The sequence below is a fragment of the Salmo salar genome, chromosome ssa15 (genome assembly GCF_905237065.1).
Source record: "Salmo salar chromosome ssa15, Ssal_v3.1, whole genome shotgun sequence".
NCBI classification, from domain to species: Eukaryota; Metazoa; Chordata; class Actinopteri; order Salmoniformes; family Salmonidae; genus Salmo; species Salmo salar.
In genome coordinates this window covers 50,133,372-50,157,957 of record NC_059456.1, presented here as the reverse complement: position 1 = coordinate 50,157,957, position 24,586 = coordinate 50,133,372, and the positions used below count along the sequence as shown (strand labels likewise).

Below are 24,586 nucleotides of genomic sequence, written 5' to 3'. Positions count from 1 at the left end.
ATAGTTACCACTAGCCGGCCTCCACCCAGTACCCTGGCCTGAACTTTAGTCACTGTTACTAGTCAGCTACCACCAGGTTACTCTACCATGCACCTTAGAGGCAGCTGCCCTATGTACTGTACATAGTCATGGAACACTGATCACTTGAATCATGTTTACATACAGTTTTACCCACTTCATATGTACAGTATATACTGTATTCTAGTCAAGGCATTTCCTATTTAACTATTGCTATACATATACTATTATTCAGATATGCTACATATTCACCGCATATATTATCCATATTGTCTATACGTCCCATCACATATACATTCAGTGCATTCGGAAAGTGACTTTTTATTTAAATAAGAATTTAGAGCCTTTGCTATGAGACTCAAAATTGAGCTCAGGTGCATCCTGTTTCCATTGATCATCCTTGAGATGTTTCTACAACTTGATTGGAGTCCACCTGTGGTAAATTAATTTGATTGGACATGATTTGGAAAGGCACATACCTGTCTATATAAGGTCCCACAGTTGACAGTGCATGTCAGAGCAAAAACCAAGCCATGAGGTCGAAGTAATTGTCCGTAAAGCTCCAAGACAGGATTGTGTCGAGGCACAGATCTGGGGAAGGGTACCAAAAAAGTTCTGCAGCATTGAAGGTCCCCAGGAACACAGAAGTTTGGAACCATCAAGACTCCAGAGTTCCTATGTAGAGATGGGAGAACCTTCTCGAAGGACAACCATCTCTGCCACACTCCACCAATCATGCTTTAATGGAAGAGTGGGCAGACGGAAGCTATTCCTCAGTAAAAGGCACATGACAGCCTGCTTTTAGTTTTTCAAAAGGCACCTAAACAACTCTCACATCATGAGAAACAAGATTCTGTGGTCTGATGAAACTAAGATTGAACTCAAGTCTGGAGGAAACCTGGCACCATCCCTACGGTGAAGCATGGTGGTGGCAGCATAATGCTGTGGGGATGTTTTTCAGCAGCAGGGACTGGGAGACTAATCAGGAACGAGGGAAAGATGAACGGAACAAAATACAGAGAGTTCCTTGATGAAAACCTGCTCCAGAGCGCTCAGGAAGGTTCACCTTCCACCAGGGCAATGACCCTAAGGACACAGCCATGACAACACAGGAGTGGCTTCGGGACAAGTCTCTGAATGTCCTTGAGAGACCCAGCCACAGCCCGGACATGGCCCCCATCCAACATCTCTGGAGAGACCTGAAAATAACTGTGCGGTGATGCTGCCCAGACAGAGCTTGAGGGGATCTGCAAAGAAGAATGGGGTAAACTCCCCAAATACAAGTGTGCCAAGCTTGTAGCGTCATACCCAATAAGATTCAAGGCTGTAATCGCTGCCAAAGGTGCTTCAACAAAGTACTGAGAAAAGGGTCTGAATACTTATGTAAATGTGATATTTCAGTAATTTTATTTATACATTTGCAAACATTTGTAAAAAACAGTTTTTGCTTTGTCATTATGGGTTATTGTGTGTAGATTAATGAGGGGAAAAAACAATTTCATCCATTTTAGAACAAGACTGTAAAGTAACAAATTGTCTAAAAAGTCAAGGGGTCTGAATACTTTCCGAATGCACTGTATGTATATACAGTACCAGTCAAAAGTTTGAACACGCCTACTCATTCAAGGGTTTTTCTATATTTTTACTATTTTCTACATTGTAGAATAATAGTAAAGACAAACTATGAAATAACACATATGGAATCGTGTAGTAACCAAACAATTGTTGAACAAACCAAAATATATTTTAGATTCTTCAAAGTAGCCACCCTTTGCCTTGATGACAGCTTTACACACTCTTGGCATTCTCTCAACCAGCTTCATGAGGTAGTCACCTGGAATGCTTTTCAATTAACAGGTGTGCCTTGTTAATTTGTGGAATGTTTTTCCTTCTCAATACGTTTGAGACAATCAGTTGTGTTGTGACAATGTAAGGGTGGTATACAGAAGATAGCCCTATCTGGTAAAAGACCAAGTCCATATTATGGCAAGAACAGCTCAAATAAGCAAAGAGAAATGACAGTCCATCATTACTTTAAGACATGAAGGTCAGTCAATCCGGAGCATTTAAAGAACTTTGAAAGTTTCTTCAAGTGCAGTTGCAAAAACCATCAAGTGCTATGATGAAACTGGCTCTCATGAGGACCGCCACAGGAAAGGTTACCTCTGCTGCAGAGGATAAGTTCATTAGAGTTAACTGCACCTCAGATTGCAGCCCAAATAAATGCACATTGTTCAAGTAACAGACACATCTCAACATCAACAGTTCAGAGGAGAATGTGTGAATCAGGCCTTCATGGTCAAATTGCTGCAACAACAAAAAAACACTACTAAAGGAAACCAATAATAAGAAGAGACTTGCTTGGGCCAAGAAACACGAGTAATGGACATAAAAATAAATTGAGATTTTTGTTTCCAACTGCCGTGTCTTTGTGAGACGCAGAGTAGGTGAACGGATGATCTCCACGTGTGGTTCCCACCGTGAAGCATGGAGGAGGAGGTGTGATGGTGTGGGGGTGCTTTGCTGGTGGCACACTTAACCAGCATGGCTACCACAGCATTCTGCAGCGATACGCCATCCCATCTGGTTTGTGCTTAGTGGGACTATCATTTGTTTTTCAATAGGACAATGACCCAAAACACACCTCCAAGCTGTGTGATGGCTATTTCACCAAGAATGAGAGTGATGGAGTGCGGCATCAGATGACCTGGTCTCCACGGTTACCCGACCTCAACCCAATTGAGATGGTTTGGGATGAGTTGGACTGCAGAGTGAAGGACAAGCAGCCAACAAGTGCTCAGCATATGTGGGAACTCCTTCAAGACTGTTGGAAAAGCATTCCTCATGAAGCTGGTTGAGAGAATGCCAAGAGTGTGCAAAGCTATCAAAGCTGTCTTGCTTCTAACAGATTACATTCATATTCTCTGAAACTCACTTAGATAATACCTTTGATGATACCGTGGTAGCAATACATGATTATAACATCTACCGAAAAGACAGAAATGCCAACAGGGGCGGTGTTGCGTCTATATTCAGAACCACATTCCTGTAAAGCTTAGAGACGATCTAATGTTAAATACTGCGATATCAACAGAGAAGTATATTTTCTGGGTGATTTAAACATTGACTGGCTCTCATCAAGCTGCCCACTCAAGAAAAAACGTCAAACTGTAACCAGTACCTGCAACCTGGTTCAGGTTGTCAGTCAACCTACCAGGGTAGTTACACACACCACAGGAATTAAATCATCAACATGTATTGATCATATCTATACTAACGCTGCTGAAATTTGCGTTAAAGCAGTATCCAAATCCATCAGATGTAGTGATTACAATATAATAACCATATCTAGGAAAACCAAAGTTCCAAAGGCTGGGCCTAATATAGTGTACAAGAGGTCATACAATAAGTTTTCTAGAGATTCATATGTTGATGATGTAAAGAATATTTGCTGATCTGTGGTGTGTAATGAGGAGCAACCAGACGCTGCACTTGACACATTTATGAAATTGTTTATTCCAGATAGTAATAAGCAAGCACCCATGAAGAAAAAGACTGTAAAAACTTAAATCCCCTTGGATTGATGAGGAATTGAAAAATGGTATGGTTGAGAGAGATGAGGTAAAAGGTATGGCAAATAAGTCTGGCAGCCCAACCGATTGGCAAACGTACTGCAAATTAAGAAATCATGTGACTAAACTAAATACAAATAAACTATACTATGAAACAAATAAATTATATATATATAATGATAGTAAAAAGCTTTGGGGCACCTTAAATGACATTTTTTGGGGGGAAAAGCCAACTCAACTCCATTCATTGAATCAGATAGCTCATTCATCACAAAGCCCACTGATATTGCCAACTACTTTTTAATTACTTTTTCATTGGCAAGATAATCAAACTTAGGGATGACATGGCTAACAGCCTGCCAGCTTAGTGGAGTCTGCCACTAGCACAGTCAGTGTAGTCAGCTCAGCTATCCCCACTGAGACCGTGTCTGTGCCTCGACCTAGGTTGGGCAAAACTAAACATGGAGATGTTCGATTTAGCAATCTCACTGGAATAAAGACCTCCTCCATTCCTGCCATTATTGAAAGAGATTGTGATACCTCACATCTCAAAATAGGGCTACTTAATGTTAGATCCCCCACTTCCAAGGCAGTTATAGTCAATGAACTAATCACTGATCATAATCTTGATGTGATTGGCCTGACTGAAACATGGCTTAAGCCTGATGAATTTACTGTGTTAAATGAGGCCTCACCTCCTGGTTACACTAGTGACCATATCCCCCGTGCATCCCGCAAAGGCGGAGGTGTTGCTAACATTTATCATAGCAAATTTCAATTTACAAAACAAAACGCAGTTTTCGTCTTTTGAGCTTCTAGTCATGAAATATATGCAGCCTACTCAGTCACTTTTTTATAGCTACAGTTTACAGGCCTCCTGGGTCATATACAGAATTCCTCACTGAGTTCCCTGAATTCCTATCAGACCTTGTAGTCATGGCAGATAATATTCACATTTTTGGTGACTTTAAAATTCACATGGAAAAGTCCATAGACCCACTCCAAAAGGCTTTCGGAGCCATCATCGACTCAGTAGGTTTTGTCCAACATGTCTCCGGACCTACTCACTGCCACAGTCATACTCTGGACCTAGTTTTGTCCCGTAGAATAAATGTTGTGGATCTTAATGTTTTTCCCCATAATCCTGGACCATCGGACCACCATTTTATTACATTTGCAATCGCAACAAATAATCTGCTCAGACCCCAACCAAGGATCATCAAAAGTCGTGCTATAAATTCTCGGACAACCCAAAGATTCCTAGATGCCCTTCCAGACTCCCTCCGCCTACCCAAAGACATTAGAGTACAAAAATCAGTTAACCACCTAACTGAGGAACTCAATTTAACCTTGCGCAATACCCTAGATGCAGTCGCATCCCTAAAAACAAAAAACATTTGTCATAAGAAACTAGCTCCCTGGTATACAGAAAATACCCGAGCTCTGAAGCAAGCTTCCAGAAAATTGGAACGGAAATGGTGCCACACCAAACTGGAAGTCTTCCGACTAGCTTGGAAAGACAGTACCGTGCAGTATCTAAGAGCCCTCACTGCTGCTCGATCATCCTATTTTTCCAACTTAATTGAGGAAAATAAGAACAATCCCAAATTTATTTTTGATACTGTTGCAAAGCTAACTAAAAAGCAGCATTCCCCAAGAGAGGAAGGCTTTCACTTCAGCAGGGATAAATTCATGAACTTCATTGAGGAGAGGAAAAGATCATGATCATTAGAAAGCAAATTACGGACTCCTCTTTAAATCTGTGTATTCCTCCAAAGCTCAGTTGTCCTGAGTCTGCACAACTCTACCAGGACCCAGGAACAAGGGAAACACTCCAGTTTTTTTGTATTATATCTCTTGACACATTGATGAAAATAATCATGGCCTCTAAACCTTCAAGCTGCATACTGGACCCTATTCCAACTAAACTACAGAAAGAGCTGCTTCCTGTGCTTGGCCCTCCTATGTTGAACATAGTAAACGGCTCTCTATCCACCGGATGTGTACCAAACTCACTAAACGTGGCTGTAATAAAGCCTCTCTTGAAAAAGCCAAACCTTGACCCAGAAAATATTTAAAAAACTATCGGCCTATATCGAATCTCCCATTCCTCTCAAAAACTTTTGAAAAAGCTGTTGCACAGCAACTCACTCCCTTCCTGAAGTCAAACAATGTATACGAAACGCTTCATTCTGGTTTTAGACCTCATCATAGCACTGAGACTAGTATTGTGAAGGTGGTAAATGACCTTTTAATGGTGTCAGACCGAAGCTCTGCATCTGTCCTCGTGTTCCTAGACCTTTGATACCATCGATCACCACATTCTTTTGGAGAGATTGGAAACCCAAATTGGTCTACACGGACACGTTCTGGCCTGGCTGAGATCTTATCTGTCGGAAAGATATTTGTCGGAAAGTTTGTCTCTGTGGATGGTTTGTCCTCTGACAAATACACTGTAAATTTTGGTGTTCCTCAAGGTTCCGTTTTAGGACCACTATTGTTTTCACTATATACACTGCTCAAAAAAATAAAGGGAACACTTAAACAACACATCCTAGATCTGAATGAAAGAAATAATCTTATTAAATACTTTTTTCTTTACATAGTTGAATGTGCTGACAACAAAATCATACAAAAATAATCAATGGAAATCCAATTTATCAACCCATGGAGGTCTGGATTTGGAGTCACACTCAAAATTAAAGTGGAAAACCACACTACAGGCTGATCCAACTTTGATGTAATGTCCTTAAAACAAGTCAAAATGAGGCTCAGTAGTGTGTGTGGCCTCCACGTGCCTGTATGACCTCCCTACAACGCCTGGGCATGCTCCTGATGAGGTGGCGGATGGTCTCCTGAGGGATCTCCTCCCAGACCTGGACTAAAACATCCGCCAACTCCTGGACAGTCTGTGGTGCAACGTGGCGTTGGTGGATGGAGCGAGACATGATGTCCCAGATGTGCTCAATTGGATTCAGGTCTGGGGAACGGGCGGGACAGTCCATAGCATCAATGCCTTCCTCTTGCAGGAACTGCTGACACACTCCAGCCACATGAGGTCTAGCATTGTCTTGCATTAGGAGGAACCCAGGGCCAACCGCACCAGCATATGGTCTCACAAGGCGTCTGAGGATCTCATCTCGGTACCTAATGGCAGTCAGGCTACCTCTGGCGAGCACATGGAGGGCTGTGCGGCCCCCCAAAGAAATGCCACCCCACACCATGACTGACCCACCGCCAAACCGGTCATGCTGGAGGATGTTGCAGGCAGCAGAACGTTCTCCACGGCGTCTCCAGACTCTGTCACGTCTGTCACGTGCTCAGTGTGAACCTGCTTTCATCTGTGAAGAGCACAGGGCGCCAGTGGCAAATTTGCCAATCTTGGTGTTCTCTGGCAAAAGCCAAACGTCCTGCTCGGTGTTGGGCTGTAAGCACAACCCCCACCTGTGGACGTCGGGCCCTCATACCACCCTCATGGAGTCTGTTTCTGACCGTTTGAGCAGACACATGCACATTTGTGGCCTGCTGGAGGTCATTTTGCAGGGCTCTGGCAGTGCTCCTACTGCTCCTTCTTGCACAAAGGCGGAGGTTGTGGTCCTGCTGCTGGGTTGTTGCCCTCCTACGGCCTCCTCCACGTCTCCTGATGTACTGGCCTGTCTCCTGGTAGCGCCTCCATGCTCTGGACACTACGCTGACAGACCCAGCAAACCTTCTTGCCACAGCTTGCATTGATGTGCCATCCTGGATGAGCTGCACTACCTGAGCCACTTGTGTGGGTTGTATACTCCGTCTCATGCTACCACTAGAGTGAAAGCACCGCCAGCATTCAAAAGTGACCAAAACATCAGCCAGGAAGCATAGGAACTGAGAAGTGGTCTGTCGTCTCCACCTGCAGAACCACTCCTTTATTGGGGGTGTCTTGCTTATTGCCTATAATTTCCACCTGTTGTCTATTCCATTTGCACAACAGCATGTGAAATGTATTGTCAATCAGTGTTGCTTCCTAAGTGGACAGTTTGATTTCACATAAGTGTGATTGACTTGGAGTTACATTGTGTTGTTTAAGTGTTCCCTTTATTTTTTTGAGCAGTATATTTTACCTCTTGGTCATTCGGAAACATAATGTTAACTTTCACTGCTATGCGGATGACACACAGCTGTACATTTTGATGAAACATGGTGAAGCCCCAAAGCCTTGAAGCCTGTGTTTTAGACATAAGGAAGTGGATGGCTGCAAATGTTCTACTTGCTCTAGGTCCCAAGAAACAAAGAGATCTTCTGTTGAATCTGACAATTCATCAGTCGTCTCAAATAAAACTGTGAAGGACCTCAGCGTTACTCTGGACCCTGATCTCTCTTTTGATTAACATTTCAAGACTGTTTCAAGGACAACTTTTTCCAATCTACGTAACATTGACAAAAATTTGAACTTTCTGTCCATAAATGATGCAGAAAAATGTATCCATGCTTTTGTCACTTCTAGGTTAGACTACTGCAATGCTCTACTTTCCGGCTACCCGGTTAAAGCACTAAATACATTTCATTTAGTGCTAAACAGGGCTGCTAGAATCTTGACTAGAACCCAAAAATGTGATCATATTACTCCAGTTCTAGCCTCTCTACACTGGCTTTCTGTTAAGGCGAGGGCTGATTTGAAGGTTTTACTGCTAACCTACAAAGCATTACATGGGCTTGCTCCTACCTATCTTTCCGATTTGGTCCTGCCGTACATACCTACACGTATGCTATGGTCACAAGACGCAGGCCTCCTTACTGTCCCTAGAACTTCTAAGCAAACAGCTGGAGGCAGGGCTTTCTCCTATAGAGCTCCATTTTTAGGGAATGGTCTGCTTACCCATGTGAGAGACGCAGACTCGGTCTTAGTCTTTAAGTCTTTATTAAAGACTCATCTCTTCAGTAGGTCCTATGATTGAGTGTAGTCTGGCCCAGGAGTGTGAAGGTGAACGGAAAGGCACCCTGACCTGTTCACCGGACATGCTACCTGTCCTAGACCTGCTGTTTTCAACTCTCTAGAGACAGCAGGAGCGGTAAAGATACTCTGAATGATCGGCTATGAAAAGCCACCTGACATTTACTCCTGAGGTGCTGACCTGTTGCACCCTCGACAACCACTGTGATTATTATTATTTGACCCTGCTGGTCATCTATGAACATTTGAACATCTTGGCCCTGTTCTTTTATAATCTACACCCGGCACAGCCAGAAGAGGACTGGCCACCCCTCATAGCCTGGTTCCTCTCTAGGTTTATTCATAGGTTCTGGCCTTTCTAGGGAGTTTTTCCTTGGCACCGTGCTTCTACACCTGCATTGCTTGCCATTTGGGGTTTTAGGCTGGGTTTCTGTACAGCACTTTGTGATATCAGCTGATGTAAGAAGGGCTATATAAATACATTTGATTTGATTTGACATGCCAACAAACGCTGACAATACACATCCAAGTATATCGAACCAAATTATGAGAGACAAGAATTGTACTTTTGAATTCCGTAAAGTCTGGAAGAGGTGAAAAAAATATTGTTGTCTATCAACAACGACAAGCCACCGGGGTCTGACAATCTGGATGGAAAATTACTGAGGATAATAGCAGACGATATTGCCACTCCTATTTGACACATCTTCAATTTAAGCCTACTAGAAAGTGTGTGCCCTCAGGCCTGGAGGGAAGCTAAAGTCATTCTGCTACCGAAGAATAGTAATGCCCCCTTTACTGGCTCAAATAGCCGACCAATCAGCCTGTTACCAACCCTTAGTAAACTTCTAGAAAAAATTGTATTTGACCAGATACAATGCTGTTTCACAGTAAACAAACTGACAATAGACTTTCAGCACACTTATAGGGAAGGACACTCAACAAGCAGAGAAGTTACACAAATGACTGACGATTTGCTGATAGAAATTGATGATAAGTCTTGTTAGACTTCAATGCAACTTTTGACATTATCGATCATAGTCTGCTGCTGGAAAAACCTGTGTTATGACTTAACACCCCCTGCTATAATGTGGATAAAGAGTTACTTGTCTAACAGAACACAGAGGGTAATCTTTAATGGAAGCCTCTCAAACATAATCCAGGTTGAATCCGGAATTACACCGGGTAGCTGTCTAGGCTCCTTGCTTTTTTCGATCTTTACTAAAGTTGATGCTACTGACTTTGAGTAAAGCCAGAGTGTCTATGTATGCAGATGACTCAACACTATACACGTCAGCTACTACAGTGACTGAAATGACTGCAACACTTAACAAAGAGCTGCAGTTAGTTTCAGAGTGGGTGGCAAGGAATAAGTTAGCCATAAATATTTCTAAATCTAAAAGCAGTGTGTTTGGGACAAATCATTCACTAAAACCTAAACCTCAACTAAATCTTGCAATAAATAATGTGGAAATTGAGCAAGTTGAGATGACTAAACTGCTTGGAGAAACCCTGGATTGTAAACTGTCAGAGTCAAAACATATTGATACAACAGTAGCTAAGTTGGGAAGAAGTCTGTCTGTAATAAAGCGCTGCTCTGCCTTCTTAACAACACTATCAACAAGGCTACTACTGTTCAGTCGTTTGGTCAGGTGCCACAAAAAAGGACTAAGGAAAATTGCAATTGACTCAGAACAGGGCAGCACGGCTGGCCCTCGGATGTACACAGAGAGCTAACATGAATAATATACACGTCAATCTCTCCTGGCTCAAAGTGGAGGAGAGATTGACTTCATCACTACTTGTATTTATGAGAAGTATTGACATGTTGAATGCACCGAGCTGTCTGTCTGAACTACTGGCACACAGCTCGGACACCCATGCATACCCCTCAAGACATGCTACAAGAGGTCTCTTCACAGTCCCCAAGTCCAGAACAGACTATGGGAGGCGCACAGTACTACAGTACATAGAGCAATGACTACATGGACTCTATTCCACATCAAGTAACTGATGCAAGCAGTAAAATTATATTTAAAAAACAGATAAAAAACATATTATGGAACAGCGGAATTGTGAAGCAACACAAACATAGGCACAGACACATGCATACACGCACACACACACACAGTCTAGCATACACACTATACGCACACTATCCACACACGTGTTGGGAAATCTGTGACTGTATTGTAATGTTTTTACAATTTTATAAGCTGCCTTAATTATTATGGATCCCCATTAGCTGCCTTGGCAGCAGCTAATGGGGATCCACAATAAATACAAATAACGGCAAATATAAGACATGGCAAAATGCGTAGAATTTAAAATGGCAATTTTTTTCTCTCCATCAACATGAGGGGTTCTCTGTTTACTGTACATTTGATACGTTTCCCATTGTGTTTTACAAAGAGTGACGCCTTCTTTGTGTGGGTGGGTATGTACTGTAGCTCCTGTTATGGTTTCACAATAAATGTATACAAATGGATGAAAAAACTTCACACTATAACAGCACTTCTAGCTCATAAAGGTGGAAGCTATATGTTGAGTTTTTTTCCCCTAAAGTGTTGCCCTGAGTGGTTCTGTGAGTTATTAGCGTAAATGTTTCAGGACAGTTGTAGTTTGTTTCATTGCCACGAGGTAGAGAAAGGGTATGGATTGCGCCTTTAACACACCAAACATTCAATCACAATGAAAGACACAATGTATACTCATGAGGTCACTCAAATCTAATACCGACACATAAAACAACCAGGAAAAATGCCTAGAACTAAGACAGGCTAAGGGAGTTTTCACATATGAAATTCGGTTCCATGGTTCGGTTTCCTGTAGCATTTGTGAGAATTGTACAGAATAAATGTTGCTTTCACAAGAACAGAAAATAACTGATTCAGGGTGCGATCAGCACGACACACATTCTACATGACGTTAGAGAGCAAGCTTGTTTACAACGGGCAAAAAAGTTCCACACGACTCGTGCTGCCGCGTCACAATATCAAGTACACTGGTCTTGAATCCTGGACCCACTACTCATGCAGGTCCACGATTAATTTCAGCCAGGGTTTGTTTGTTTCACACATGCTTTATACCGTGGATCAGGGTACCAAACACTCCAGGATCCAGGTCGTAAGGGGATATGGGAATTCATCACTTTAGAAAGTATCAAATGTAAACAGAGAATATGTGGAAGTTCCATGGGAGTTCTCAAACTGGCATGATGGAACAAAGAGAAGGATGTGAATCATGACTTTACATGGAACACCACACACGCACCACAACATTGATAGTGACTAAACCACACCTAGACACTCAATATCATTCTCCTTGTTCTCGTGGTTGTGGTGAACAGTGAAGTTGAAATGTTTTGTTCACATGAATTGTTGTAATGAATGTGTCCTTGAAATATTTGGTTCATTAACGGTCTTTGTAGCCTAGTTGTTCTAACTCTATGATGTCCATGACATGTTCAGGCATGTTATTGCTGGTAAGGGAAAAGATACAGGATTTTTTCCCCCTTTACTGTTTGTTGGGACATGGCACAATCTGTCCTAACCCTCCCAACAGAGGCCCAACCTCTATTTCCCTTTCATGCTTTCTCATCCTGCCGTAAAGGCTTCCAGAATAACTTTTTCTCTCCCTTCGTTTAAACAACGGCTTGTCACTGTTTCTTATCGCTTTATTGAACTGATGAGTACCAATGACCCAGAGAAATGTTTCACAGATGCACAGTTCACATAGGGAGTGTATATGGATGACATCCCCGGCAGCTCTGAATACAGCATGACAAGAACAACCTGTTGACCGGTGAGTCATTATCTTTTCCTTTGACAAGTACAGGCTTTCACTTATTGGTGCCTTATTGAGTGCGTTTTGAATGGTCATGTAAAAGTCTATAAGTATTAAGTGTTTTTAGACTATAAAAAAAGTCAACGAAAATCATTATTAGTCAAGAATAAGGAATTTCAGCATTCACCAGATGACATTGTAACAAACTAGACTTGTGGATCAGTACGGCAAAGGGGTATAAGATCACTTGTTTAAAGTACACCTTACCCACAATTGTGAAAAAAAACAAGAAAACATGTACTTCCAACACGTTGTGCTGAAAGGACATTTTTATTATTAACTTCAACACAATCCTGAGGTAGCCAGGTACATGGGCACGTTTCGTCGGTGTTCCTTTTTAATCTAATCTGACTAAACCATTCTCATTGTTCATGTTTCCGATTGCATCAACTGTATTTGTGGTTACTCTGAAATTAAAGAGAATGTTTAATCAGCACCTGCTTCTTTTCTCATACTTTCTCTCTGTACACAAAAGCTATTTATTAACAGTTAAACAAAAATCTTCATTTGGTTTAATTTCTTTGAGTGTGAATGATAATGTAATAATTTGTTTTTCCTCTCTTCACAGGAGCAAAAATGCTGTCAAGTACTTTCCTTACAGGAGCTTTGCGTATCTTCCTGGTAGGGATCCTCTGTCTAGGAGGATTTGTGACACTGTTTTTTATGTATTACAAATCAGCTCTGGACTGCACTCCCCAGCCTCATTACTCAAAGCAACCTGAGAACAGGTCCTTGTCTAAGAAGCAGCCAGAGCCAGACAAGCCCATCATGCTGTTGTGGTTCTGGCCTGAAAACCGCAGGTTTGATTTTAGCGATTGTGCCACTTTCTTCAACATTGATGGCTGCCACCTGACAGATGACAGGTCTCTGTACAACAAGGCAGATGGTGTGCTCATCTTTCACAAATCCATCAAATACGATTTATCCAACTTGCCTCCATCACCTCGACCAACATTCCAGAAGTGGATTTGGTATCATGTGGAATCCCCTACAAATACAATTAGAATACCTGGTCTAGAAAACCTTTTCAACTTGACCTTGAGTTATAGGGAGGACGCAGACATCCCTGTGCGTTGGCGCTTGACCGTAAGGAAAGGCCAGGGTGAGGACTTTGTGCTGCCCAAGAAGGATAAATTCGTTTGCTGGATTGTGAGCAACAATGACCCTGCCACTGGAACAGGGGTAAGGTACAAATATTACAGAGAACTTGTAAAACACATTAAGGTGGAAGTCTTTGGCAAGGCCTTTGCTAGATTCTTGAACTCTGAGGACTACTACTCAACACTCTCCAGCTGTAAGTTTTACCTCTCCTTTGAGAACTCAGTCCACAAAGACTACATCACTGAGAAGCTAAACGGACCACTTGCAGCAGGAACTGTGCCAGTGGTATTGGGCCCACCGAGACAGAACTATGAAGACTTTGTCCCAGGAGATTCCTTCATCCATATTAATGATTTTCCCGATGCAAAAGCCCTGGCTGAATTCCTCCTGAAGTTGGACAAGGATGATGAGGCATATCTGCGCTACTTTCAGTGGCGTAGAAACTTCTCTGCTCAGGAACATCTGGTTCAACTGAGTCAAGAGTTCACGCAAGCTATTTGCTATGCCTGTGACCACATAGGCAAACATTGGGAGTACAGGGCTGTTCACGATATTTACAAATGGCATTTTGGTTAATCAGTCACTTACATCCTCATCGGTGTATGTGCTGTTACCACTATATTACCCTCTTCTCTCCATGTACATTATCATGTCTCAGGATGGAATTTAGTCACACCCAGCATCCCACAATAGCAATGTTTACACAGTGCCTTTACGACCTATTGCACTACTTGTAAGATAAGTGTACCTGGTTGTTTTACTGTACTAGTGTCATAGCTAGGTTTTGAAGTATCCAGAACCATTCAGGCTCTTATCTTTATAACTACCCAACAACTAACCTCTGCACTATTTATTGTCTGAATTACTACCTGTATTTATGTTTTATATCTTTTACACTCACACATTTTGAGCTGAAATAATTAAAAGGTAATTCAACCATGTTTTATCTCCAGCACAATACCAGTGTCTACAAACGTGAAAACAGAGCATTTCTACGTTTTGTAGAAAATAATATGAAGTAAAAAAACTTCTAACTTGATGACATCATCAATTTTCAAATGCCATGAGAGTAGTTATTGTAGGGTAGCTTCTGTCAAACTAACTTTCACACCTCGTTGATTGAGGAGGGGGGCGGGACTTCTGCCTATGATTTGAATATCACACCCATTGTTCTGAGTCGCCGGGTCATTACGACATGATGTATGTAAGCATCACACCCATTGTTCTGAGTGGCAGGGAAATTATGACATGATGTACAGTAGGTAAACATCACATCCATTGTTCTGAATGGCTGGGACTTTAATATCACACTCAGGTGTGACTTCACACCAGGATGTAAATATCACACCCATTGTTCAGAGTGGCCGGGGCATTACCACATGTTGTATGTAAACATCACACCCCACTTATTTGATTACAGTATATCGGATGTGAGGAGGGGTCCTAGTGTCTGTGTGCAGACATGGTGTAAAAGGTGTTGATCAAGGGGCTATTGTATTGGGGCCTAGTTGCTTAGTTGCTTCAAATAATTGTTTTATTAATAACCAGAGCTGTGAATTTAAAACATGCAGGGTTCACTTAATTCTAACCAGAAAATTGTTTGTTGATTAAAACAATACCAAACATGAATGTTTTATTTTTAATTCTGAAAACCATTTCACCCCCCCCCATTTTTACCTCAGTTTGCGTGCGTATGTGTCTGTGAGGTGGAAGCTAATGTATGGGGGTCACGTCTGGGCATGCGAGGTCAGGGTGGCGTCTGGGCATGATGCCTATACCATTTTCCTTAACCAGAGAGAATGCTTGAACTTGTCAAAGATCAATGATGTATAAATAAAGCACCATTATTAAGACATTAACTACTGACATTACAGCAGACAACATCTTGAGCATTGACTCTTGGACAGCATCCAGTCAGCCAACTCTATTCCGTCACTGAGCAGAAGACACCTGTAGACAGCTGTAAGTACATTTTCCCTTTGTTGTTTATTTATATTATTTTTTGTAAGTGATGTTTTTATATGCATCTTGATATACAACAACTGGTTTGTACATTTTTAAACACCCATCATTGTTTTTTATAAAACTGTCTGTCTGTCTGTCTGTGTGTGTGTGTGTGTGTGTGTGTGTGTGTGTGTGTGTGTGTGTGTGTGTGTGTGTGTGTGTGTGTGTGTGTGTGTGTGTGTGTGTGTGTGTGTGTGTGTGTGTGTATGAGTGTGTGTGTATGTGTGATTTAAAACTGAGGTGTGTTTATCCTGATTTAATTTAAACCCATTTTTTTTTTTTTTTTTAAGATCTGGGAGAACACTCATTGGATCTTTTCAATACAGCTCCTGGAGACCTTTCACAAATCTTTGAGTACTGATACCTTGTGAAATTTGTTTCACTGATTCATCAAGTGTGTAATTTCTGTAATTTCAACATGATTTTATTGTCTTTATCGACTTGTTATCAATAGCTGAGAACCACGGACATGTGCAGCCAACAACTTCAGAGCCTTTGTTATTTGTCTGCTGATGGTTGACAGGGTCCTCATTGTACTCAAACTGGTTAGGTTTAGGCCTCCTACAGCATTCACACCAAGCCCTGTGGGGAATCAACAAGCAGCTGGCTGGACTTCACAGGACCCTGGAAGTTAGTTTTTGAATTACTTTGGTGCAATCTTTACAAGTATGTGTAAAATGTTCACAACTCTAAGCACAAAAATGCAATCAGATCATCGAAATAGCTCATGTTTCAAAGCACATTTTCATTTGACTGAGTACAACAAACAAATTCACAAAGTCACTTGTTCACTGCACCAAATCACACATTCAATTTGGATACATATTCCATTTTTATTTTTTTATTTCACCTTTATTTAACCAGGTAGGCCAGTTGAGAACAAGTTCTCATTTACAACTGCGACCTGGCCAAGATAAAGCACAGCAGTTCGAAACATACAACAACACAGAGTTACACATGGAATATACAAACATACAGTCAATAATACAGTAGAAAAAAAGAAGAATCTATATACAGTGAGGGCAAATGAGGTAAGCTAAGGGAAGTAAGGCAATAAATAGACCATGGTGGCAAAGTAATTACAACATAGCAATTAGACACTGGAATGGTAGATGTGCAGAAGATGAATGTGCAAGTAGAGATACTGGGGTGCAAAGGAGCAAGATAAATAAATAAATATAGTATGGGGATGAGGTAGTTGGATGGGCTGTTTACAGATGGGCTATGTACAGGTGCAGTGATCTGTGAGCTGCTCTGACAGCTGGTGCTTAAAAGCTAGTGAGGGAGATAAGAGTCTCCAGCTTCAGTGATTTTTGCAGTTTGTTCCATTCATTGGCAGCAGAGAACTGGAAGGAAAGGCAGCCAAATGAGGAATTGGCTTTAGGGGTGCTGCTATGGTGACCAGTGAGCTGAGATAAGGCGGGGCTTTACCTAGCAGAGACTTGTAGATGACCTGAAGCCAGTGGGTTTGGCGATGAGTATGAAGCAATAGCCAGCCAACGAGCGCATACAGGTCACAGTGGTGGGTAATATATGGGGCTTTGGTGACAAAACGGATGGCACTGTGATAGACTGCATCCAATTTGTTGAGTAGAGTGTTGGAGGCTATTTTATAGATGACATCGTCGAAGTCGAGGATCGGTAGGATGGTCAGTTTTACGAGGGTATGTTTGGCAGCATGAGTGAAGGATGATTTTTTTGCAAAATAGGAAGCCGATTCTAATTTAATTTTGGATTGGAGATGCTTAATGTGAGTCTGGAAGGAGAGTTTACAGTCTAGCCAGACACCTAGGTATTTGTCAACATATTCTAAGTCAGAACTGTCCAGAGTAGTAATGCTGGACGGGGGGGCAGGTGCGGGCAGTGATCGGTTGAAGAGCATGCATTTAGTTTTACTTGCATTTAAGAGCAGTTGGAGGCCACGGAAGGAGAGTTGTATGGCATTGAAGCTCGACTGGAGGTTAGTTAACACAGTGTCCAAAGAAGGGCCAGAAGTATACAGAATGGTGTCGTCTACGTAGAGGTGGATCAGAGAATCACCAGCAGCGAGAGCGACATCATTGATGTATACAGAGAAGAGAGTCGGCCCGAGAATTGAACCCTGTGGCACCCCCATAGAGCCTGCCAGAGGTCCGGACAACAGGCCCTCCGATTTGACACACTGAACTCTATCAGAGAAGTAGTTGGTGAACCAGGCGAGGCAATCATTTGAGAAACCAAGGCTGTTGAGTCTGCCAATAAGAATGTGGTGATTGACAGAGTCGAAAGCCTTGGCCAGGTCGATGAATACGGCTGCATAGTAATGTCTCTTATCAATGGCGGTTATGATATCGTTTAGGACCTTGAGCATGGCTGAGGTGCACCCATGACCAGCTCTGAAACCAGATTGCATAGCGGAGAAGGTACGGTGGGATTCGAAATGGTCGGTAATCTGTTTGTTGATTTGGCTTTCAAAGACCTTAGAAAGGCAGGGTGGGATAGATATAGGTCTGTAGCAATTTGGGTCTAGAGTGTCTCCCCCTTTGAAGAGGGGGATGACCGCGGCAGCTTTCCAATCTTTGGGAATCTCAGATGATACGAAATAGAGATTGAACAGGCTAGTAATAGGGGTTGCAATAATTTCGGCAGATCATTTTAAAAAGAGAGGGTCCAGATTGTCTAGGCCGGCTGATTTGTCGGGGTAGGGGGGGAGTGCAGGGCTGTTGACCGGGGTAGGGGTAGCCAGGTGGAAAGCATGGCCAGCCGTAGAAAAATCCCCATTGAAATTCTCAATTATAGTGGATTTATCGATGGTGACAGTATTTCCTAGCCTCAGTGCCGTGGGTAGCTGGGAGGAGGTGCTCTTATTCTCTATGGACTTTACAGTGTCCCAGAACTTTTTTGAGTTTGTGCCACAGGATGCAAATTTCTGCTTGAAAAAGCTAGCCTTAGCTTTCCTAACTGCCTGTGTATATTTGTTCCTAACTTCTCTGAAAAGTTACATATCACGGGGGCTATTCGATGCTAATGCAGAATGTCACAGGATGTTTTTGTGCTGGTCAAGGGCAGTCAGGTCTGGAGAGAACCAAGGGCTATATCTGTTCCTGGTTCTACATTTTTTGAATGGGGCATGCTTATTTAAGATGTTGAGGAAGGCACTTTTAAGGAATGACCAGGCATCCTCTACTGACGGGATGAGGTCAATATCCTTCCAGGATACCCGGGCCAGGTCGATTAGGAAGGCCTGCTCGCTGAAGTGTTTTAGGGAGCGTTTGATAGTGATGAGGGGTGGTCGTTTGACCGCAGACCCATTACGGATGCAGGCAATGAGGCAGTGATCGCGGTTGAAAACAGTAGAGGTATATTTGGAGGGCAAGTTGGGTGTGGGTGTGGCACCGTGAGAGGCATGAGCATAGGTGTGGCTGAAGGACTCCCAGTGCAGCACCATGGACAGTGGCACTGGCTGCAGCACAGTGGACCACGGCACTCAGTTCAGCAGTGTGGAAGGCTGAGCTATCATCAACACCAGGCCAGCCGAAGACAGCGCCACAGCTATGCTCACCCAACACACCTGTGCAGGATTATATAATCAGCACACCTGCAAGGCATTCCATAATCAACTGACTGGCACAAGAGCGCAGGCTGGACATCACTCAAGTGAAGCAGTTAGGTAGACACAGCCAGAGTGTGTCTACGCTCCCATTTACACTGTGTTTCTATCTCCTTCCACAGACTCCTCAGAAGGAGAGTTACGGACTGGGCCAATGAGGCCACACCACCGCAGGAGACTACAGGTGACTGCCATCTTTAACCACCCTCTTTGCTTGAACAGCTTGTGGACTAGAGTGCCAGAGACACTAAAAGCTAAAGTAAAAGCATCTGGAAATTGAACTATTTTGTTGTGTGTTTACTCATTGCCGCTTGTGTAGTCAGGCACAACCACTCTTCCAGACAGACATTGAATATCCCTTTGAGCATGAGGAAGTTATTAATTACACTTTGGATAGAGTATAAATAAACCCACTCACTACAAAGATCCAGGCATCCTTCCTAACTTGGTTACCGGAGAAGAACGGAACCGCTTAGGGATTTCACCATGAGGCCAATGTTGATTTTTAAAACAGTTACAGTTTAATGGCTGTGTTAGGAGAGAAATGAGGATGGATCAATAACATTAGTTACTCCCCAATACTAACAGAGTGAAATGAAGAAAGCCTGTACAGAACAAAAATATTTCAAAACATGCATCCTGTTTGCAACAAGGCACTAGAGTAATACTGCAAAAAAATGTGTCAAAGCAATTAACCTTTTTCTCTATACAATGTGTTATGTTTGGGGCAAATCCAATACAACACATTATTGAGTACCACTCTCCATATCTCCAAGCATAGTGGAGGCTGCATCATGTTATGGGTATACTTGTAATCGTTAAGGACTGGGGAGCCTTTCAGGAGAAAAAAAGAAACGGAATGGAGCTAAGCACAGGCAAAATCCTAGAGGAAAACCTGGTTCGGTCTGCTTTCCACCAGACACTGGGAGATTAATTCCCCTTTCAGTAGGACAATAACCTAAAACACAAGGCCAAATCTACACTGGAGTTGCTTACCAAGAAGACAGTGAGTGTTCCTGAGTGGCCAAGTTAAAGTTTTTACTTAAATCTGCTTGGAAAAACTATGGCAAGACCTGCAAATGGTTGTCTGGCAATGACCAACTGTCACGTCCTGACCAGTATAAGGGGTTATTTGTTATTGTAATTTGGTCAGGACGTGGCAGGGGTGTGTTTGTGTTGTCGGTTTTTGTGTTGTGTTCTTGGGTTGTGTTCTGTTTTGTATTTCTATGTTCTATTTTTTCTATTTCTATGTCTAGTTTATTGTTTGGACCTTCAATTGGAGGCAGCTGTTCCTTGTTGCCTCTAATTGAGGGTCCTATTTAGTAGGGGTGTTTTTCATGGGGTCTCTGTGGGTAGTTGTTTCATGTATAGCTGTATGCCTTACAGGACTAGTTGTTGTTTTTGTATACTTTTGTTTTGTTTTTCCTTCTTTCTGCCAATAAAAAAGATGAGTATACAGACTCCCGCTGCATTTTGGTCCACTTTATACGACGGCCGTGACACCAACAACCAATTTGACAGAGCTTGAAGAAGTTTTAAAATAATACATTGGCAAATGTTGCACAATCCAGGTCTGGAAAGCTCTTAGAGATTTACCCAGAAAGACTCAGCGGTACTTGCTGCCAAAGGTGATTCTAACATGTATTGACTCAGGGGGGTTTAATACTCATCTAATCACAATATATTCATGTTTTATTTTTCATAAATGTTCTACAAATGTTAGGGTGGGTTGCACCAACATGGATTAACTATTAAACTGGGTTAAATCAAGGTTCATCTATCAATCTTGTTGCACCAAATTTTAAACAGTTTTAAATTAATCCTCGTTAAAATCATTAGTTTTCACTTTAAACCTAGATTAATTTTAAGCCTGTTGCTCAATTTAAATGTTTTAATATAAATTTAGATTGGAGGTTAATTCTAAACTGCCACTTTGAGGTGGTTTAATTGATAAAATGGCAGCATATCTACTGTGGAGAAACCAAAATGACTAGAGTTCCTCAGAGAATAATTAGAGACAGGTTGAGTAGTATGATAACTCCTTATTAGTAGGCTATTTACGTGCCCATTTTGTACAATTGAATTGGGGTTTATGATATGCCCAGCCTTGATACGAGTGATGTTCCGCAACAATCTGAACGGGCCTGATAACGGTAACATTGTAGTGGAGTTGCATTAACATTAGTTTTAACGTGCTTTATGCTTACTAAATATTGGTGGTTCGAGTTGTCCGTCGTCATCATAGGGGTTATGGAGAGGGGCAAACTGCTGGGGAATAATCTCGCATATTTTCTGGGTGATAGGATCAATTCCCTTGGACGGAGGCCCCCCCTCCGGCTCCAGTCTGAAATAGCCCCCGCCTCTCCTCTGCTGCATCCTTTTTGGCTTTCGCTTTTCTTTTTTTTTCCAGCACGCTTTCTACCGATTTGGGTCCCTCTTTTCTTTTAATCCGTGTCGATCTATTAAATCTGTCGCATAAAATGGTTTAGTTGTCTTCCTTTTTGACAGTTGTGTTGTCTGTCTTTTTATCCTCTTATTTTATGCTATCTAGCTTGGTTTATAAACTAGCTAGCTACAGTAGCTAACGAATGAGTTCTGTCTAGTACTGGCAAATAACTGATTTTATTTCAAGTCAAACAACCCATGAGAACCATTCACGATGGAGTTGCAGTAGTTCTAACGTTACATTGTTATTATTTTATCATGGAACAGCAACTTTGTGGCCTCATTTGTCAAATCGGCTAGCTACTTCGTTTCAACTCATGAAATACCTCTTATATTGGTGTAACATGTCACTAATCATCAAATATCAAAACCGTTAGTCATAGACTTACTGATCCAGATGTAAAATTAAGTGGTGCGACACATCTTTGATTAATTCTAAACAGATTTACAAAACCTAAATTCGCTCTAATCCTAGATACATTCAAACCATGTTGGTGCAACCCACCCTTCGATTTATTCTTCCACTTTGACATTAGTGAGTATTTTGTGTAGATCATTGACAAAAACGACAATGAAATCCATTTTAATCCCACTTTGTAACACAACAAAATGTGGAAAAAGTCAAGGGGTGTGAATACTTTTTGAAAGCACTGTAGATGCTAAAATGCCTATAGGTTTTTTAGGTTGTGAAGGTGGGGACCCCTGGAGGTAAATGGAAATGGTGTCTGTGTTAATGTGCTTTTACCATTTGAAAATAAACTTGACAAAACGTTTAAAAAAAAAAAATCTGTTATTCACTTGTACTCTTCCCCCATCCCAGTATGTTACCAATTCCCACTTGATTATGTATCTTATTCCCCTTCATGGAACTCTGGTAGTTTCATGATTAAAGAAAATGGTTCATTGGGATTCTATGTGACATCTTTAGGGGTGCCACACATGAAGCAAATGATAGAACCTTTTAAAACACAGCTTGAGATCATTGTAGGGGTTTTTCCTCCAGTACTTTGAATAGGGAATTGGGTTTGTATCCAGGGGAAATGTTTTCCTGAGGTTCCAACAGTAACCACGGGTGTAGGGCTTAGCGAAGGATCAATTGTGTATTATTTCAGTGTTAAAGCTGTCTGGACTAATACACTTTCATTCCTCCCAAGTCATAAGAACCCAACACCCTCTCTCTCCAGCTCTAGACCTATGGTCAGCAGCCATCCTCTCTATAGTCTCGAAAACCCTACTTTTGAAGTTTTGAACTTGATGATACAGTAGGTCTTGTTATTAGTTTGCCATAGTAGTAGAGCTAATGGTCGTGTTCCCCTGCTCCGACGTTGCTTATGCATGCCAGATCTTACAATGCCTGGATAGGTATTTTACATATCAGGTGAGCTAACCACATCATGGGTGTGTTCCTTTGCCCAGGCGTTGCTGACATGTCAGATCTTACAACGCCTGGATAGGTATTTGACTACATCATATTTTATAGCAATCTGGTGCCCGACATGCCGACAGCAGTCAATGATGTGGCATGCAAGCATTGGTTAATGCATGCAACATCTGAGCAGAGGAACACAACCCATAAGTTTTAGCAATATGGTGCCCGACTGCAGTCGATGATGTGGCACGCAACCGTTGGTTAATGCATGCAACGTCTGAGCAGGGGAACATAACCATATTGTCAGGGACCCCTTGAAAGTTCTTTGAGCCCCTCAGAAATCCTATAGGCCCCTTGGTTCATCACTGATATAAAAGACTTGCAGAATTTCCTAAAGAAGAAGTGAAGTTCCTTCTGGAAAAATAAAGTTATTCTATTCTATAGCCTAATGTTTAGCCTACCTGCTCTGCCATACCTGGGGTCGTTCCATATGCTTTCAATCACTTTCTAACTACACCCTTTTTGATTTAAACGAAACCTTTCAAACATGCTCGCCCATAGTGGAAGTGGTCAGAAAGTGCCTTTTTGGACCTGAATGCCATAAATGACCCATTTTGCGAACCCACCCTACCATAAGACGTCCAACTCTTCTTCTCTGAAAAATACTGATATCATTTGAAAGCTTATTAAACAGGGTTGTCAAACTATTCTATGACTTCTAGAAAAAAAAGTTAATACATTTCTTTCAATTTTTAATGTCAATTATATAAAAAAAATCTCATTTTCACAAACGTTGTAGCTTAGACCCTATTTTACATCATCTGAAGTATTTGTGTTGTGCCCATCATAAGTTGAGACATACTCTTGAGTACAGGGTGGGTGTCATTTCGATCATAGAAATAGAATGTATAGAATGGACCTATCCCTTCAGAACACTGCAATTTAGCTGGTACACCATTGACATTTAAATTGAATTCAAACTTTAACTTTCAACAGAGAGGAAGAGGCGAAGAAAAAGGGTTTACTCTGCCCAAAATCTTTCCACAAAAATAAGACCACAAAGTGAAGGATTTTTGTATTGCAGTAAATGAGAGTATCGAATTTTGTCAACAAAAAAATGGAACTGCTCATTTGCTACGTCAGGCTTATTTGATAAAAAAAAAAGTTTTTTGTAATGGTTAGGTTTTTATGAGTGCACTGATATAAGTGGACGCAGGTGGCATTTCAGCAACTTTGGAAAAAAACTACTTTACAGCTGTATATCGGAGTTCCGCCTACTCCCGCCTGCCTTCCATCTTTGAGGACATGTATTTAAATTGCTAGAGCGGTCACTCGACTATCTTGTCAATATAATATATCCTCTCTGCTTCCAATTACTACCAGTAAATTGGCCGATAGTCCACCCACACAATTTCTGATAAAGCACACCTTACTTTTATTTTCTTGCATAAGTAAAAGCAGGAAATGCATCACCTATGCCTCTACTGCCATTCATTTCAATTAGACTGGTTCTGGATTTCTCCCTGACCAAGATGGCTGACATTTTGGCCCAATTATGGAATGTTGAAGGTTTATGACATAACCCCTTTAGTAGGGTTGGGCAGTACCCAGATTTTCATATCATACGCGTTTCTTTCATCCCAGGAGTTTTATGGTATAACTGGCTTAGTACACAAGGTGGCGCCAAAAAATTAAATAAGCCAATTGGGCCT

General features: G+C 41.8%; 1 protein-coding gene across 1 annotated transcript; it reads left to right on the top strand.

The window, feature by feature from the left end:
* Nucleotides 1-12,125: 12,125 nt before the first annotated feature.
* LOC106571726 (4-galactosyl-N-acetylglucosaminide 3-alpha-L-fucosyltransferase 9-like) lies at nucleotides 12,126-15,096 on the top strand. The gene is made up of 2 exons (XM_014145128.2): nucleotides 12,126-12,324; nucleotides 12,935-15,096. The coding sequence occupies exon 2, from the start codon at nucleotides 12,943-12,945 to the stop codon at nucleotides 14,041-14,043; it is 1,101 nt and encodes a 366-aa protein (XP_014000603.1). The 5' UTR covers nucleotides 12,126-12,324; nucleotides 12,935-12,942; the 3' UTR covers nucleotides 14,044-15,096.
* Nucleotides 15,097-24,586: the final 9,490 nt, after the last annotated feature.

What these genes read in the sequence shown, in the direction of transcription:
- LOC106571726 (XM_014145128.2), top strand. Translation starts at nt 12,943, where the DNA reads ATGCTGTCAAGTACTTTCCTTACAGGAGCTTTGCGTATCTTCCTGGTA.